The 19,975-nt window shown below is 39.2% G+C and overlaps 1 protein-coding gene across 1 annotated transcript in view; it reads right to left on the reverse strand.

The window, feature by feature from the left end:
- LOC104167135 (ubiquitin-associated domain-containing protein 2) overlaps positions 1-16,550 on the reverse strand; it is a 35,283-nt gene extending 18,733 nt beyond the window's left edge. The window contains exons 1-4 of the mRNA XM_009707285.1: positions 16,504-16,550; positions 15,679-15,802; positions 13,728-13,775; positions 170-415 (exon numbers count right to left, since the gene is read on the reverse strand). Coding sequence (XP_009705587.1) covers positions 170-415; positions 13,728-13,775; positions 15,679-15,802; positions 16,504-16,550 — 465 coding nt within the window. The remainder of the gene's footprint in view (positions 1-169; positions 416-13,727; positions 13,776-15,678; positions 15,803-16,503) is intronic.
- Positions 16,551-19,975: the final 3,425 nt, after the last annotated feature.

Genomic DNA, 19,975 nt, shown 5'->3' on the forward strand with positions numbered 1-19,975 from the left:
ATATAAAACATTTAAATGGCTATTAGCAGTACAACAATGTATGAAAGAGTGAGGAAGGAGAATAAAGAAATACATTATTTTTAAGAAACAGTAACCACAAAAGATACATGAACCAAAAATGTGGTTTTCCCATAACTTAACATAATCCTTCTGGAACATATATCAATACCTGCTGCTGCCTTTGCCGCCTCATTTGGGCAACCTGAGACATCATGATCTGACGATCCAGTAGCTCCATTCTCTGCTGCCTCTGGATGTCAACTGTTGCTCCCATTCCCACTCGAACTTCATTCGTTGGTTCCGCGGATGAGAAGATTGGTTCAAGAGTACAAGAAAATATTTTTGCTACCCAGCTGGGTACACAAAGAATTCGATGAACTTTTAATATACTGCTATTGTAGCAAATCCCAGAAACCTAAAACGAAAAATGAAATGTTAAAAAACCCACCCCAAACCAAAAAAATTAAATACACCAAATGTACGTTGTATTTAGCTGCAGATAGCAGTTGGTCCTTCTGGTTTTTAAAGCACTTTTTATTGTATTTACCCAGAGTTCTCAGTCAAGAATCAGAGAAAGAATAGGGGATTTCTTTACCTCCAACTTCCCCACAACTACAGACTATTACTTTTTAAAATCTATGTACCGCATTGCCTGTGACTCAGAAAGCTGCTTGAGGTTTTTTGTTTTGTTTCAGAATTTGAGCTCAAACCAAGCAACCCTTTCTCAAACGGGACAAAATTCAAACAAAATTTTCATTTCTAATAAAGGAACTGCTCAGGGTATGCTGCATGCTGAATTGAGAAGATTAAAGCTGCCCTCAAGGACGCTGAAGCATTGTAAACACTCCTTAAAAAACAACCCCCTTAAGGTTTCGCCCTCCTCCCCCAAGCCTCTCCTTCTAGTAAAAACAAAAGCAAACCAGTTGATTTGAAGTTAAAACTAAGAGTATGCCCATACTTATTCTAAAGGGATCCTTCTAGAAGAAAAAAAGCAAACATTCAAAATCCAGTTCACTAAAACCTGTGAAACTGAAAAAGCCAGTTTTTGTGATGCCCTTCTCCCACCTGTAAGAAAAATACCCATTCCCTGTGTTCACGCTCATGCTTGCCTTGGAGCTTGCTTTTATTTCAGATTCCGAAGGAGCAACAGAAATCCATGTGCCTCATAAATGATCTACAGTCATAACCCACCCATCATTTTAAATCTCATTATGAAGCCCTAGCATTTAAGCTCAAAGTGGTCCAGCAGGAAGGCCAAAGTTCTTGCCCAAACTCCGAATCTGCATCCCGCTTGATGCCACATTTCAGTATTTGTGACTATTTATTGTCTGTTATGCCACAAGAATTATGTTATGACAACAGAGCACAATGAACAGGAAGAGATATGAACCCTCAAAAATCTGTAAACCTACCCAAACAACGTGATTATGCTAGAAGCAATGTAGAAACTTCGCATCTGGGCTATTTATTTGGGGATATTTATGTTATTTCACTGACATTTGCATAAACATACCAAATGTATTGCTTCATATACAAAGGGAGACAGTACAGGAAAATGCAACATCCTTTGGGAGGGGGATATTTTTCAGATTACTTACAAGGTTATTGTTAATTATCCACTGAGATAATGAGACTTTTAGCAAAAATACATTCTGCATTGGGAAACACTGATTTTCGTTTTATTCTATTTTCATTTTATGACTGCTCTCAGCCAAAGACAGGCTACCAATCTAAATTAAGAACAAACAATTTTAAACTACCCTTAAGCTCTTCAATCTTTTCATGCTATGAGGAAGGAGGTAAATGGGATGGGATAAGAGGAAGGCTGTAATCTCTGGCATCATATTGGAGGCTGCCTTTAACAAAAATTTTCTGTATTCAAAGAAAGGTCCTGACCGGACTCTAGGAATGACAGGGCGCTGGAACAGAAGCTTCTTCATGACCTCAGAAATTCCTTCCTCAGCTCTAGTGGAACTGTTCCAGATGACTGTAAGCCCGTGACCAAAACTTGCGCACATCAACTGGAAACTAAGGTTGAACTATAATCGCCAAACAGTAAGAGGAGGAAAACTTGTATCACTTCTGCAATTCATCTATTTTTGGTATGTAGTACTTGAGGTATCTACCTATCAAGAAGGTCCCTCAGTAGCTAACCACCTGGTCTCAAGAGAGTTATGCAGACAGGCTCCTCGCTCAAAAAACCTAGACTGTAGAGCTACCAGGAAGGTCACCTTTTGGGAGCAAGAATTACTGAACCAGGTTGCAAATATTAGGTATACACTTAATCTGATGATTTCTTAGATGCAAAATGCACAAGCAGCACCAGAACCTACGAATCATATTCCTTCCTCCCACCTCGTACCGTTGAGCTACAGAGCCAGGCCCCCTCTTTGGTCCCAGGGATTCTGCATTCCTGGTTGCACAGGTGTGGCCAAGCAAGGAAAGCACTCCCGCTCCAAATACTTTGTCCAACATCACACCAGCATTCCCTCACTTCTTCCAAATGTCCCTCCCAGCTACTGATCTCTGTTCACTATTATCACCTGCAGTCCTTTGTTAAGCTCTAATGTTTTCAAGGCACCCCAAATCTTGAACAGGTTCAAAAAGTCACAAGTACAAAACAAAGCAAGTGGCAATAGGAAAATCTACATCTCCCTGAATGTATGACAGATCTTGACACGTGCCTGAACACATTAACCGCAAAGAGAATCATTCTCTTATCAACTCAAGATAGAAAATACAGCAAAGAGATAGCAGCAGCACATCTTCAGTGTCAGTACTCCACAACTTGTTTGTCTCAGAAGAGAAAGTGTACTGCAAGCACCAACTAATAGCTGCATCAGTAAAAGTACTCTCATATTTTTCTAAGTAGAGACAGCTAGTCATAGAATCATAGAATCCTGTGTGTTGGAAATATCGAGTCCAACCGTAAACCTAACATGGCCAAGCTCACTACTAAACCATGTCCCTAAGCACTATGTCCACACACCTTTTAAGTACCTCCAGGGATGGGGACTCAACCACTTCCCTGGGCAGCCTGTTCCAGTGCTTGACAACCCTTTTGGTGAAGAAATTTTTCCCAATATCCAATCTAAACCTCCCCTGGTGCAACTTGAGGCCGTTTCCTCTTGTCCTAGCGCTTGTTACTTGGGAGAAGAGACTGATCCCCACCTGGCTACACCCTCCTTTCAGGTCATTGTAGAGAGCAAGTCATTCCAGAGCATTTAATCAGAAGAAGTTTTATAATGCTAAAAGTTTATGGACACTGCTAAAATGGAGAATGGCCCTTTGCACTGTGTGTGACTCATATGTGTGGCTCCTACCTGCCCTCCTAGTTTTACTGAGCTCATTGGAGCAGTGTGCCTGGTCTACAGCCAATGCCCCAGTTGCACTGGCTTGTCTTCTCTTTCCTTGCTGCTCCTCAACAGCAGATTAGTGTCCTGGCCCCTCCTTGTCCTGCCTTAGACAGAAACTCATTGCATGACCCAAACGCGTAGGCTTCTGTGCTCACAGAGCAGAAGTCAAGAAGTCTGATCATATAAAGTTCACAGTAAAACCTAAACCAAAAAGCACCTGGTGAAGGAACAAGACAAAACAGTGTGGGACTGGCAGAAGAGAAGTCTATCTTCTACATATAGTTGCCAAGAAACTTACTGTGGAGCAGTAATTGTTCAGAGCAATTGTGTGAGACTGCAATTCTTCATAAGTATAAACAGATGGAAGGACAGACTCAGTGGTGAAGAGCACCAAGTGTACGCTGGCAATCCACCTTGTTACCTCCACATCTGTTAGGATTTCAGTGCCGTGCCATGCCCCTTCCTCTCTCCTTTGATTCACTACTACAATTATAAAGCTATTAGAGGGAAGCATAAAAAACTTCAAACACTGTGCTCAGTTTTAAAGAATTTTCAAGAAGCTTCATCTAGTGAGGAAGAGATATCTATTTCCAGTATTTCCAATAAACCCAGAATGGAGACATTTGTAGTTAAAATAGGTCCCGTGATTCAGTCTGGTTTAGTGACATCCACTCATCTTAATGTCAAGTATTTCCAAAGAACTTCCTCTTTAGCTGGTTCATATGCAGAACTTGATATAGGTAATTTAAAAAAAGACAAGCTTTGACAAAGTATAAAGTAACTTTTTACACCATTTTTGGTACAGACACATAGTGAATTTCTAGTGTTTATGAAAGTAAACCAACTTTGTTTATTCAACAAAGGTAAGATGATCTCATTATATCCCAACTTCAGCACTGTACATCAGATGAAAGGGCTATTTCCCCCAAACAGAAGAGCCTCCTCAGTATTTTAGGCTCTAAAAAGTCACCACAGAAAGACGTTGCAGTTCAGTTCACATTGTTAGAATGCAGACTTTTTGGCTGGCAATGTCAAACGCATCTTAATTGTCTTCTGTTAGTCACACCATCATAACCTACAACCTCATCCACCATATCGCATGAGGCACAATGCTAAGCAGAGGAAATGGAGTGTGCTGCAAATTGCCTGGCATGCTGCAGAAAAAAGCGCGCTTACATTTTTTCAGTTTCTTAACATCATGGCTTACTACTGGTCCTTCACATGAAGTTTCCCAATCTCTTCCTGCCCCTGTATAAAGCCCAACTTCCCCTCCCCTTCCCTCATGTCCCTCCGAAGTTGTACACATTTTAGAAAAAGGAAGTAGCTGTAGTTTTTCTTTTACATTAGGTAAACCAAACATGGAAGTTCTCCAATATTTTACACGACAAAGACACATAAGCTCCACTACCGAGATATTTAAAATCACTATACTTGATGAACACTGAAACAGGAACTCAAATGGAAAAAACAGTAGGCAGATTGGAGTAGAAAATGATGTTGAAAATTACTTTGCCTAATGGTTAGAACTTTACAGTAAATATCTCAATTATTTTGTTCTGAACAATTTATTCATCACGCATTCAAGACTTTGCTGTTTTCAGGTATCAACAAATTGAAAGCAAAGAGCAGTATTCTTAAGGTGAAGTGATATTTTCATACCTATTTTATCTGCTTTATCCTTAATATCTTCTGAATTCTATACAACTAGAATCAAAACAAGGTGTTAAAGTTGTATTGAGATTCTGTATTTACCTTGATTACAGAAACACATTTATCAAACCAAGAGAGATCATGTGAAAATCATCCAACAAATAAAACCACTACACATGTATTTTCAACTTGTAGTTATAACCTGTAATGTAATTGTAACACAACACATTCTTTTGTTTGGGTTTTCTTTGTGGAAATAGTTCCTAAGAGTATAAACAGCCCTTTTCTTGACAGAAAAATAAGATTATGATAAGCTAATTCTCTTCAATTTCCTTCCCAGTTGACTGGGCTCATAAATTTCCCAGATACCTTGAATTTTTTTTCTTCGGAGTCCATCAATGCTATATCTTCATTGGTCAGGTGCAATCATTATGAGATCTCAATCATTCTTTTTGTATGTACAAGCACTGCCATTTCCGCACAGTACATCTATTCTTAACTTGTACTTGTGACCTAAGGATAGGTTCCCCCGGGTCTCTGCCAGAGTTCTGCGAGCGATTGTCATCATATTGTTAATCGAGCCTCTCCACATAAAAGATGATGATTGGATTTATCTGCCCCAACATAGACATTCATATTTTAAAAGCCTACTTATGAGCTGGTTGTTTCAAGTTGGTTTCATAGTCAACAGAGAGAAACGGGCACCGTTAAGATGTGACTCATCCTACAGCACATGTCTCCAAAGTACACACGCAGCTGAATGACTCCCATGGATTCCCTCTCTAAACAACGATAACATTGCAGCCATGATAGTGTACATGTACAGGCTACGAAAGCTTGATAGAAGTAATCTACCTCTTATGGAACCAGATGGCACAGTTGACCAAGTACACCAGATTTTGAGCACACAAACTCTTCCTCAGATCTGAGAGAGAAACGGAAAACTTAGAAGTGCAATACAAACTAAAAACTAAAATCCATTTTTCTATAGGATCTCAGAAGTTGTGGATATAAAAGAGAAAGTACCTTCTCCCTTCCTTTCCCACTGCTTTCTCCTTCTTCCAGAATTGGAAATATCTGCATCTCCCTCCTCCCCAAACTATTACAACCTCACTTCCACACTAACATCCCCTGTATGCCAGATGAATCAACTACTTCTCTTCTCAGATGCTTTAACTGATGCAGGAGCAAGCGTTGTCAGCTTACTCAGATGTCACATGTTTCCATGTACACATCTAGACATGAGCAAGGTGTCTAAAATCCCACCACAGAGATCATCAAGTCAATACAGTCAGCAGAACGTAGAGACGCTCATCTCAAATTATGTTACCCACAGTCACTCAACTGAATATAGACCATTGCCCACATGCAGATACCTCACGTTAGTTTTGGCTGGGATCCAGCACATCTGTTAAGTTACATATGGATACCTGCATCTGTCCTAAAGTTAGGAGACAGACAAATAGACTTCTTTTTCATTCCCTAATCTCTGTTATTCTATTGCTTTTCCATTTCTTATTTCAGGCTATGCACTTCACAACTTATGTGCTGAGATTCCTCAGCTGCGTTGCCAGCAGGTCGAGGGAAGCGATCCTTCCTCTTGTCTCAGCATTGGCGAGGCCACACCTGGAGTACTGTGTCTAGCTCCGCACTCCCTGGCACAGGAAAGAAGTGGACTTCCTGAAGCAAGTCCAGCACAGGGCCATGAAGATGATGAAGGGACTGGAGCATCTTTCACACGAGGAGAGGTTGACAGAAGTGAGACTGTTTAGCCTGGAGAAGAGAAGGCTCAGGGGGATTTTATCAAAGTATATAAATGCCTGAAAGGACACAATGAAGAGGACAGAGCCAGGCTCTGCTCACTGGTGCCCAGTGCCAGGACCAGAGGCAACGGGCACAAACAGAAACACGGGAGGTTCCCTCTGAAGATCAGGAAAGGCTTTGTCACTGTGAGGGTGACTGAGCACCGGCACAGGTTGCCCAGGGAGGTGGTGGAGTCTCCATCCCCAGAGATATTCAAAAGCTGTTTGGACACGGTCCTGGGCAACCAGCTCTGGGTGGCCCAGCTTGAGCAGGGTGGGTTGGACCAGATGTCAACCTCAGTGATTCTGTGAACTGTCTCAGTACTTGGTCTTTGGTGGGCAGTTCTATCAGCAAAGGGGAATCACATCAGTTACACATAAAATATACGTTTTTATTTAGGAAAGTACTTAAGCACACGCAGAATTTTTTAATAGGCGAGCAGTCTCACTGATATTAGCAAAATACTGATACATGTATTGTAAAACCAAAGTAAAATATTCAGAAATCACAGCTCAAGTTCCAATAAGTCACTAACAAGAAAGTCTTAAAATCATAAGGCTTTTTTTTTTGAAAAAAAAAAAAGCAAAACTTTCCTTCATGACTTCTAAGCTGTTGGGACATTCTTTTGGATTTTGACGTGGTAGTTTGCACAAGGATTAAGAGCTTATTTTACCACTTTGACATTCCCAAACAATCTCTCGACTCCTTGAGCTAGGACTTCAAGAAACATTGACAAGAAAAAGAAGAAAAAAGAAAAGGAATAAAAAGTATTGGTAACACTTCCTGCACCTTTACAAACCTTCCTGAAAAAAAGCTGGAGTTATCTGTATAATCCAAAAAAAGACTCTGTAGTACTGGTGCTTTAATTTGGAGTATCAGGTCTTGAAATTTTATCCTGGTCAATATTTTCTTTTTCACATCTTTTATACAGTAAAACCTTTTGCTGCAGTTCTTAGAACATAATCCTCAGTAATGTGCAACATGATCCAGCTATAGAATAAAGACCTCTATAGCGATTTGTTAGATAGGTAGGTGCGTCTATAGGACCTTCGCTGACAGGTAAAACAGGATCCATGCAAGTGCCCGAGTGTGGTGCTCAAGCCTCAGTTAGAAAGCCCAGCTCATTAATTAAGCAGAGCAAGCATAGCTCTATACAAAGCAGCCCAGTACATCTCCAGAGCAACACCTACGGGGTATTTAATGGGATTTCTTGATGCTGTGGTCAATGACACCAGGTAATCAGTCAAAAATGATGTTTTGGCCCACTGCACCTCTGGCACATATGCTCAGCCTTAGCTGAACAGCCAAGGGCAGTTCCAGTTCCAATCAGTCACACTGATTTCAAACACAAAGACTCAAATACCAGTTGCAGTTAAAGACAAGACACCAGCAGGAAAACTTTAAATAATGTATCTTCTTGGATTTATTTAAATTTTCTTCATTATTTCTTCCCCAAATTATGTTTCTGTCTACTGAGAAAGATAAAAATATGTTCCTCCGTGATCATCCAATGTTTCCACAAAACTAAAGACTTTAAAAAAAAAAAATCAATGAGAGGCCTGGCTACAATATACTTATAAAACTATTTAAAGTTTAAAAGGTAGGGTTAGGGATACCCCCCTTTTGTGTCAATTTTTCAAGTCAGAAATGCACTGTGAAGTAGTCTGTTACCAGACATTTGGGTGAAAACAAGCTCAAGACGAAAAAACAGCAATGAGACTTTTTTTAAAGTGTTATTAATGTTATTGTGAGCGCCCTAGACTTTACTTTACACAGTAACAATATTCAAAACAGTAACACAACATTTAATCATGTTAATCATGTCTTAATACTGCTTTATTTAAATTTCATACTTCTAATAAATTTTGCTTTCCCTATAGCTTTTCATAATTCCAAATTTAAAACAACTAATTAAAAATGTGATTTCAGTTATTGCAAATAATTAATTTTATTGACCCTGAACTCCACATATTGCTTGGTTATAAATCAACAGCATAAAAACAATTAATGCATAGCTTTCATATAGTTTTTTAAATTATCCAAACTCAATCCTATTAGACTGACTCTCTTCTGTGTCACCAAAGCGCTACCGCAAGACATTTAACTAAACGTAAGTAGACTTCCCTGAATCACCATTTATAATTACACAATTACAAAGAATTCAAGGAATCTCATACTTGGACATTGACTAAAGATCTACTTAAGACTAAACGTGGATAATTGGAGGATGTCCAGAGTGACTGGAGGATGAAGAAGGACACATTGCAGGGCATGAATGTAGAGGTAACTGCATTATCAGGCTCTGATCAAAGATTCTCTTCAAGAAAAGTCAGTACATATTTAATACTAATTTTAAGTCAGTACATATTTAACACTAATTTTAAGTACGTAGAAGGGACGATATTTTAAGTGTGAATACTGCACTGTGGGGTATTACAAATGCTTCTGCATTCCCTTCAAAACAGTTTCTAAAACAACAAAAAGAATTCAGTAAGGATTGTCCAAAAATCACTTAAGAAAGATGTGGAAGAGGAAGAAGAACAACAAGAAAATCAATGATTCTTAGGTCTGATCGGGTATTAAGTACATAATATTACTTTTAAGACAAGAATTAAAAAAATGAAAGTTGGGTTTAAATATTTCGCTCCCCAGCCCAATCACATCTTATCCTATAAATGCCAAGCCTAAAGGACAGGAATTCACTATAGAAAAACACATCAGCTGAACAAATAACAAACAGGAAGGATGAATAAAGTTCTTAATAAATAGAACTCAAAACAATCCAAAGTACGCTCGGGAGCATTTAACAACAGATATCCGTAGTCTATGTAAAACCAAGACAGCAACTTCAAAATTATGAATAAGAACTAAAGCACTCAAAACTCAGGACTGAAATTAAAACCATGCACTCGACACTGTTTGAACTTTCTATCTTAACCGTAAGCCTTTAAAGTACATACTCTAAATTACAGATCCTCTACAGTTTTCCAATATCTAAAGTATAAAAAGCGCAACTTTTCATACAATGTGAGAAAAGTCAATTGCAGCGTAGCCCAGAAACAGTGCAGAAGGCTGTTGCATTCGGCTTAGGGAAATCTGCAAAGTAAACAAGGTTTTAGAAACTTCAGTATTTGTAAGGTTAAGACAATTTCAGTTTCCTAAGGTCTGAACTGAACTCTACATACATTCAAGGCAGCTCACAGAAGATGCAGAATATTCCAGATTTTGGACTTTATGCAATGCACATCTCCTTGCAAACAAATAAACAAATGACCCTAGACAAGAAGAAAGAGGCTACAACACTAAAATCACAGAAAGGGCCAGAAAGATACCTCTCCCCTATGAAATATAGCCCTGGCTACATGGGTAGCAGAAACCCTGGCACGTGATCTGTATGATAACAACGTTCTACTAATGAAGCGAGGGAACTGCATGTCTCAGCAGGCGTATCTCATCTGCTGGTACCAACCTGAGCTTACTTCTTGAAGCAGGTATGCTGTGGCTGTGATCGAGTGAGCCTTGACATGCCCCCCAAATTTCAATCCTGCAAGAGTACAGCAATGAGAAATGTAAACTGAGAACCCAAGAGATTTTCAAGGGGGGGCGCGGAAAGGGAGAGAAGATGGGTTAATATATATGCGTCCAATGAAACATTCAAGTGGATACCATTTTCTAAGGCGTTTTGCCTGTTTTAAAGAAAAGAAGAATAGGGAAATAGTTGCTGGCCTTCGCTAAACTGAATGAGATGCATTATAAGGAAGCACTTCTGTAAAAAACTATTGAAAGAATTTCTGGCTCGAAGTCAAATGGAAATAGGATGTATGACTTTCATGATACATCTGCATCTCTAATATGAAGTTTCCCACTTTTGTGACATAAAAAAACCACCTATCATAAGAAGCAAATCTGGACTGTATGTACCAAGTATGCTATATTCCTGGCAAAACAAATCACAAGAAACAAAATTAGTCTTATAATTTATAAGATGAATGACATTACAGATTACTGATTATAACAGATTTGAGAATTTGTTTGCAGTCTACTTCTTAAATTCTCCCTTCTTTGTAAATAAGCCTCATGTATTTAAACAGCACGTTTTACACAACATACCAGCCACTGAAATTACCAGGCCCATACTGACATACCAAAAGAATGATAATCCAGAGGTACTCCAGTTTCATCTGGAGAGTAAAGAAGCTGCCTTTAAGAGTGTATTCCTATGCTGATTCAAAATTCGAGATCAAGGAAGATATACCTTATGGCAAAGACAGACACAGTAGACCTTTTGTATTCCAGTAACAAAACATGTGCTGTAATCTCTGTGACTGAGAACAATCCAGCCTCAAACTACAAATTGTCTACAATTCCCTATCACCAGGCACATTACATCAATGCCTACCTGCATACATAGACTCATGCACCCATGCAAACACATTTCTGTTAACGACGGCATTGCCCAAAACCACTGAAAGCAAGAACTCAAGGCGGTACAAATCCCAGTTGCTCTACACTCTGCCTGGAATTCATAGGGAAGTCTAACAGCATTAGCAAGGATGAACACAGAAATCAATCTCCAGTGCCACATCTTGTACATGGAAAGTCAGATCCCATTTAGCATTCATTACACGATAAAATACAAATTGTGAGAATTTAAATAAACCTAAACCAAGAACATAGTGAAGAGAAAGTGGAAACCGACAACAATTCAGAAATCGTGCTGGCACCATCCATTTTAGTACTCCACATAAGCAGAAGTGCAACAAAGGCTAAATTGCAGAACAGCATCATATACAGTCATATGAGTGTCTAAGTGATCTTTAGAGCTAAAAATACAGTGAGAGAAGTGTCTAACAGGCAATGAACTAGTGACTAAATATCACACCTAGCTGACTTGGTGTTCATGGATTTACTCAGCCTTTTTGTAGAAATACATAACAATTTGATTCAACTGTATTCAAAGATACAGTATGTTAGAAAATGTCAAGAACAGTAAGAATTACAAAAATACATATGTTGTCGGCATGACTTAACATTGCTTTGACAACCTACGTATTTCTGTAATTGTACATGTACGTATGTTATCAAGTATCTACACCTGTAGTGCTAGAAGGTGCCTTTTTAGTATTTCATATCCCTCTTCAGATTATTTAATATACTGTGAAACTTTATTCCTTTATCAAGTTTTCCTAAAAGATGCCAAATTATAATTTCTAAAAGAGGAAAAAAGAGACTTCTTATTCACAGAACTGTGACAGATATGCTGTGCAAAAAATGGCTGAAATTCGTAACACGAATTTCTTTCCAAATTGTAGCACTTATTACAAAGCAGTAGAGTGCAGCTCTCTGCTTACTGGAAAAAAAATGAGACTGAAAGCACATCATCATCGATGATGACTTAACTGATGCTGACTGAAGCAATATGAAAACTTCAGATAATTTTTTTAAGCCTTCCCATGACACAGAGAAAGCTCAATTTATACCCATGTAAAACATACTGTCGACCTACAATCAAAAAAAAGGCCGTTTATGAAAAAGAATCCTAATAAAGGTGCATTATACAGCTGAATAAAACTATACGTTAAAAGGGAATTAAAATAAGAACCACATAATATATTACGAAAAAAAAACTTGAGCCGTTTTTTATAAGTCTGTACAACCAAATATACATACAGTTCCTGCCACCAGGAAAGAGGGAGTTAAAATGTCTTTCCTTTCCTTTTCTTTCCTTTCGTTTCCTTTCCTTTCCTTTCCTTCCCTCTCTAATGAACACCTGTACAAAAGGAAGGGCTATTAAAAGAGCCAGAAGAGTAACAGGAAGGGTATTGCGTTTGGAGGAAGTCACAGATCCTTAGGCGGGCACGGAGGTTTAGGCTGATCTCCAGGAGAGAGAAATTGTGGTTTGTTAGTTGCACTGTTTTCATCAATATTTATGGTCAGACCAAATTGCTAAGCAGACTTCACTATTTACTGCTCCATCACTTCTGTTAGTTCTCCTGCGAGCTCACAGAATATTTCGGAATAGTCAACACAAATGGTAAGAGACCAAACTACTGAGTTATAGCAGCAATATATGAAGCGTCCACAGGCATCTCACTCTGAGCTCACTGCAAATTCAAATTAGTAGGTTCTAAATAGCAAGGGCACAATTTAAGTTCTTCTTAGGATTGCATTAATTTAATAATGAGCTTCTTTGGAAGAGGTGGCACTTTCACTATTTGAAAAGCAGCAGTATTTTGGGCCAAGAAATCAGAGTCTGGGCTCCTAATTTCTGAGTTTGTAAAATTTTAGAAGCAGCTTATCAGTATCTAACAATCTGGAAGATTTAGTACAATCTGTTTTAGCACAAAGTGCCTTAGTACTAAGAACACAGTCAGAAAGGAAAAAGACAGACCACACCGACTTCATCTGACTGGTGTGAAGAAAGTGATTTTACATCCTTACTGCTGTTATCATAGTGAGAAACAGCTATACTACGGATGTCCAAGGAGATCAGCAAAACATGAAAAATCCTCACAGCAAACTTGTTAAAAGCTGCTTTTCAGAATAAAAGCTGGAGGCTTACTGAAAACAATCACCAAAAAACCCAATAGGGTAAACATTTCTACCGTTTCCTCAATAGTTTCATTTATAGTTGTGGGTCTAAAGCTATATCCATAGCAGTAAAATTAATTTTAGGGGGTGAGAGAGCAGTGGCACCCTGCAAATATTAACCAGTTCTTTCGTTGTCTGTCAGTTTTTCACCACCCAGCCAGTGCTTTACATCTTTGGAAGTTAAAGTCCAAAACTTTCTACTTACCGTCACAAATAAAAACATTAGTCAGTAATTTCTGTTCTTTTTGAGTCCAAATGTACTGCACTGATTGTATACATAACAGAGCGTTTTAAGCAACACAGGATTTTTAAAACAGTAAGACTTACCAATCCACTTAAGGCTAAAATCCAGATGTAAGAACCAGAGGTTAAGAGCTAGAAGACAAGAGCAGTGATTTAAAATTTTAATTTTACAAAGCTGTGGTTGTCTGCATAACTATATTGCAATATTATATAGGCTATGTACTTATCGTGACAATGGGAGAAGTCAGACATTTATCTCTCTGAAAATTCAGTTTAACATTACAACCAGATGTATTCCAGAAGAGGCAGAAGTGGAAAAAACACAGGGATCCAATAATTTTTCTCCTTCTACAGAACAATACATTTTATTTTCATATAGCATACGAAGTGTAACAGGATGTCAGTTATAGGCTGCACAGCAAAACAAGTCTGAAAGACTGAAGCAAAGGAAATGACTCAGCAGCAACAGGAGAAGAGTTCCAAGCGGGGCAGGCAGTGCAAGTGAAGCTCTCAGACACACAGTCACAGAGAGACTAAGCATGAGCATCAAAATTAAAGAAATAAAGTTCTCACCCAGTGGTATATTTGTCGACATTAAATCACAGAAAGAGGTCGGAGTGAATTTTAAAAAAAATCCTGGTAAGCGAGCAGGGTGGCTCGTTGTTTCTAGTAAAGTATGTGATTAATCACCTGGAGAAGGTTATCACCAACTGGAAAAATGAGCTGAAAATTAGACTGATACTGGTTACTAAAATAGTTCTGCACGATGCCGACTGAATCATGAGAACACCTTCCCTCTAGACTTCTGACTACGGAAAGAATGACTAGAGGTAAGGGCAGGGTTTATACATGAGGAGAAGGCAAATGATTTTTCCCTCAGCCTCTGTGTGACGGCAGCAACCATTCTGTACGCAGCAGGGAAAGATCAGCGAAGATACAGTGATTAGTAACAGCAACGCTCTGTATCGGAGGTGGTGTGTGTATGAAAGCAAAAGGCAAAGGACATGATGGAAAAGGGCTCAGACAACATGGCTTTCCCAAAGACCGGAATAATAGTGGTATTGATGGGTTCAGAAGAAAGAAAACAAGATTTCTGAAAGATCAAGAAGGTGCTGGGGCAGGAACGGAAGGAATCCAGAGGCTGAACAGCAAAAGGGATGAATGAAATGTTCACGTGGAGCAGGAGTCAATATTCCAAAACCGATCATTTTTTCTAAAATACTCTCTACCACACTTCACAGAACTATGGTGCTTTCCATTGCTAGCGCTAGAGGTATTTCTGAGTCCCTGGAATATATAAAAATGAGTATAGTTTCTCATAAGTTTGCACGTCTTCTGTTTCATAATTCAGGTTGTGACATGAGTGTCCATTCATTTCTAGGCTGCTGGGGTTTTTTGTTGTTTCTTGAACAACTACTGCCTTTCTGTACCAAGTACCTATATTTTTCCACTCGTCTTTAACATAATACTACATGATATTGCCGTGCTCTATGTTACACTATTTTAAATTATCTGTTACATGGTAATGTTTGATATCCAAAGAATTTTAATTTATATAAAAGTGGAATTCAGCCGAAACCTTGATTATTTACCGACAGTCTTACCACAGAAAAATACTGTATTCTATAGCTTTGTTTGAGCTCTAACAGACATGGGGAAAATACACAAAGTCAAGAATATAAGCAAATTAGAAGGTGAAAGATAGATATACCTTAGCATCAGGTTCTGTTTTCATCTATTTTCATCTAGTTCATTTTGTTGTTAAAAAAAAAATATTGTAGAACTGTCTGTTATATTTCCCCATGCAAGACAATCAGGACAGAGGACAACAGATCACTTGCTCACCACTTCCGCATGTAGAAATGCATACTAGTAACACATGCTTTTCAATATTTTAGTTGATGGGACAGTCACTAGCTAAACATATGTGGAACGATACATAAGGAAGCATGAAAATTCATAGACAAACATACAGAAATACTAACTACTACATTAGTAATCCATTAAAAGATGAACAAGCAAGTACATACCATACCTGTAAACCCAGTATGTAGACTAGTGTCTTGTTTGTGATAGAAAAGTGGCCTAATACTTGTGTCACCTGCACTCTTGGAATGGAGGAATAAAATGGTACAAACAGCGCAAACACAGGACCCAAGCTGCAAAAAGAAAGATACAGATGATTAATAAGAATGTTACTAGCAAGAGTAGCATGAAACAATCAAAAGTAATTAATCCCAAGTATGTAACAATCAAAACGTAATCCAAAGTACCACTTTGCAAACAAAGGTCTTCCTTGGGAACCAACAATTAGATAACTTGCGGCATTCAGGACAACAGATTCATTAGCAAATAAGAAGAACAGGTGACAAAAAGTATCTTACTTCCAAATGTTTAAGACTGGAAGCAGTAGAGAGAACGCAACATATTTAGTCTAATAGCAGAGTGTTTCTATAAAATACAGCACACAAAAAGAACAGCGGCAGTCTCTTGCATCAGAACAAAACCTCTTTGATTCAAATGGACAAATGGTAAGGATTATACCTTTCCCGAAAGGTTATGGAAACCGTTTCACTTATGAAGTTAAGCTCCTATTATTTACCCAGGCTTAAAGTGTTAAAGGATTGCCAATAGACTGCAGTATCTAAGATGGGAATATCAACAGTTTGATTTAACTTCCCTTTGCCAGGGACTTCCACAGCCCTAAAAATAACTAACTTTCTCAGGGGTCCTCACCTTAATCACAGCACAAGATATTTATTAGGTTTCTAAACCTTCATTGGAAGCAGTTTCATAGAATTTAAGGCTCAGGCACCTTTTACAATGACCAGATACCTAGATTGAACTTGTGAACACAAACCAGTGCATTTCATCCATATACCCAGATACAAAGCCTATGTTCCTCATGATAAAACGCCCAGAAAACTAAAACACCTATTAAAACCAACAGGAGAGGTTGCAGCAGAACCAATGCCAAAGGCATGGATATAGGAGATTCTAGAAGAAGAATACTTCCTAGGATGGAGAAGGGGAAGAAGAAAAAGTCACTTCAGGTAGCCACGGCCCACCCCGCCAGCAGCGGTGACCTCCAGGCAGCTCGCCAGGCTTATCAAAACTTTCAAGAGTTGGAGTTTCCACAGGCCTCTACACCAAAGGGATCTTTTATACTCAGAGGGAATTCCGCAAATGTCACAAACCAGGACCTAACTAACTTGAAGTGTTCACTCAAAGACATTTCCCTTCAGGAGGAACTACTGATAGGAGTAATACTATGTGAAATGATGGTCTGAATAATAAAACTTATGTTTCCTGAATAACTGCCAAACGCAACACCCACAGCTATGAAAAAAAAACCCCTTCAAACATTATTTTTACTCATTTAATGGGCCGTGGCTTAAGAGCATTTCGCTATCATTTTGTTTGTTATATTTGAAGTTCAGCTTGCTGAAAAGCTTCCTCTCTGAGGACTTAAATACAGTTTAATTATAGAAACATTTTTAGTACCATCCGTTTCACACACAGATGCACTTGAATGTATAGAGAATGCTAACTCAGGAACTACTGAAAAATGTTAAATTTTGCACATAATCCTTCTTACATAAACAAAGAACACCTGTATAAACACACGCACCACGTTCTCAAAATAAATTCAAATAATTTAAGTTGTAGGAGTGATAGGCACAGCTATAAGAGTACCACATACAAAATTAATTCTTCATCAGAGTGCTTCCATTGTAGACAGTATTCACTGAAGTAAATCAGGTTTTATAAGTGAAGAGAGAAGAAAAACAAAGAAAAAAAGATCTTTTCCCTTCTTAGAAATGTAATTTTAAATGATTTCTTCCTACTTTTCCCAAATGACCTGAGGGAGTACCAAAACTGTGGCACGCTTTTCAGGTTTTATTCCTCCTGTGATGAACAGTGACACAGAGATTTCACTTGCGAGACTGCACGCAATCGTAAGATGGGAAAGTACAAAAAGGAATTTCCCATGACTGCGAGTGCATTTTAAAAAGAGATTAGAGAATGTTGAAAGGTTCCTTAAATGTTAATATTCACCATTAATGTCAACAGAGACCACAGAAAGCACCATCCCAGTCCAGGGTAGTGATCCGTGTCATTCAAAGTCCAGTGTCCGACACTGCTCAGTACCCGACAGTCTAGAGGAGCTAGAGGAAACCTAGTGATGGACCTTTTCTCCTAAACCAGTACGTTTGTAGGCACGCAGACGTATGCCTCCAAAGGCATCAGTTCTTGGATTTTAGACAGAGTTCACATCTAGTATAAATAGTTATTACATAAATACCCATTCAGGTATCTTTTTTTTAAAATGTCAAAACTAATGCTCTTCAAAATATTCTGTGAAACTCATTTGTACAGGTGACTCTGCTGTGTGAAAATTTATTTCCATTAATTTTAAACTTTCACCCTCAACTTTCATTACATAATTCTGTACTTTTACTTAGGAAATTTCAATTAATCTTTTCTGTTGCCCTCAGAATTTTCCATCTATTACTCATGCCTTGTTTTTGACCATCTATATGGAGATGCTGCTTATCTACAGCAGGTCTGTCAGAGACGTTATCTACAATACTAGAACATGAGTGACACAGTAAGGGACAACAAGCAGACGGCTAAGGAAAATGTGGACTCACTGCCTGATGGAAAAAGGGACCTAATGACAAAGGACATGAAAAAAGTCAAGGTACTTGATGCCTTTTTTGCCTCAGTTTTCACTGGTTAGTTTTGCCCTCAGGCCTCCCGGGTCCCTGAGCCTGCTATGGGACTGGAGCAACACTTGCTGTAAAGGAAGATGGGCTGTACCTCAGGGTGCTGAGGGAGAGGGCTGATGTTACTATCACCAAAACATTGTGGAGAGCAGGGCAGGTTCCTGATGACTGGAAAAATGGAAATGTCACACTCATCTTCAAGGAGGGCAAGAGGAGGATTCAGGTAGCTACGAGCCTCACCTCTGTCCCTGGGAAAGTTATAGAGTAAATGTCCTAGAAGCCATTGCCAGCCAGGTGACGGACAACGCCATTGCCTACGTCCCGTATGGGTTTACCAAGGGCGACTCTGGCGCTGTGGACAAGGAAGGTGAAGGCAGCGAATGTTGTAGGCTCTGACTTTAGGATGGCCTTTCACTCAGTCTCCTCTTGTGTCCTTGAAGGAAAACTGGGGAGATATGGACTGGATAAGCAGATTTGAGGAAAACCGGCTGCACTGCCGGACTCAAAGGGTTCTGACCAGCAGTACAAAGTCCCAACAGCAGCCAGTTCCTAGCAGCTTCCCTCGGGGATCCATGCTGGGGCCAACAGTATTTATTGTCTTTATTAACGACCTGGATGATGGGACAGAGTGCAATTCCAGCAAGTTGGGGAATGAGGTCAAATTGGAGGGAGCAGTCAATACTTTGGACAGCAGGGTCACATTCAGATATTCCTTGACGGGCTGGAGAAATGGGCTCACAGGAACCTTTCGGAGTTCAAAACAAGCAACAGCAGAGCCTTCCTCCTGGGTTGGAATAACCAGTACAGACTGGTTAGAAAACAGATTTGCAGACAAGAAGCTGGAGAATCCTTCGAATGTTAATCAGCAGTTTGCCCTTGCAGGAATGGTCAATCGCATACAGGGTTGCATTATCAAGCACGTAGTCACCAGGCCAAGGAAAGTGATTGCTCAGCACTTCTGAGCCTGAACCTGAATCATTGTGTCCCCTTTTGGGTTCCTCACTTCCAGAAAGGCATGGATATACTGCAGCAAGTTTAGCTGGGGGTCATGATGGTCCGGTACCGTATCTGGTTGCCTGGAGCTAGAATCTCCATCCTCAGAGATAGAGCCCGGACACACAGTCCTAAGTAACCTGCTCTTGCTGGACACGCTTTGAAGCCAGGGTTGAACTAGATGACTGTCAGAGGTCCTGTCAAACCTAAGCTACTCTTATTATTCGGTGAAGAATCAAAGCCTTGTTCCTGAAGCCTATAATCACTGGAGGGATTTCTGTTCCTGTATTTCACTAGACAGGTACAAACATCCATCCAGGTACTTTAAATAAAAGGACTGGTTCTTAACTCTTCTAGTTATGTCAATTAATTGTTTGGTAACATATAGTCAGATTCAACATCTACAAGTGGAAAGCATGCTCTTATTGAAGGACTACTTCAATTCTCTTTCTTTTTCACTTCTCTCTTTTCCTCTTGTTTTCGCTTTTCCCCTCATTCTTTTTAATCTCCTTTCCTCTACTTTCTCTCCTTTTCCAGAGGCCTTCATCCCAGCTCTTTGTTCATTATACTATGAGAATATCAGGAACAACCTTTTTCTATGATTCTATT

This window comes from Cariama cristata, unplaced genomic scaffold (genome assembly GCF_000690535.1).
Source record: "Cariama cristata isolate BGI_N322 unplaced genomic scaffold, ASM69053v1 scaffold40089, whole genome shotgun sequence".
NCBI lineage: Eukaryota > Metazoa > Chordata > Aves > Cariamiformes > Cariamidae > Cariama > Cariama cristata.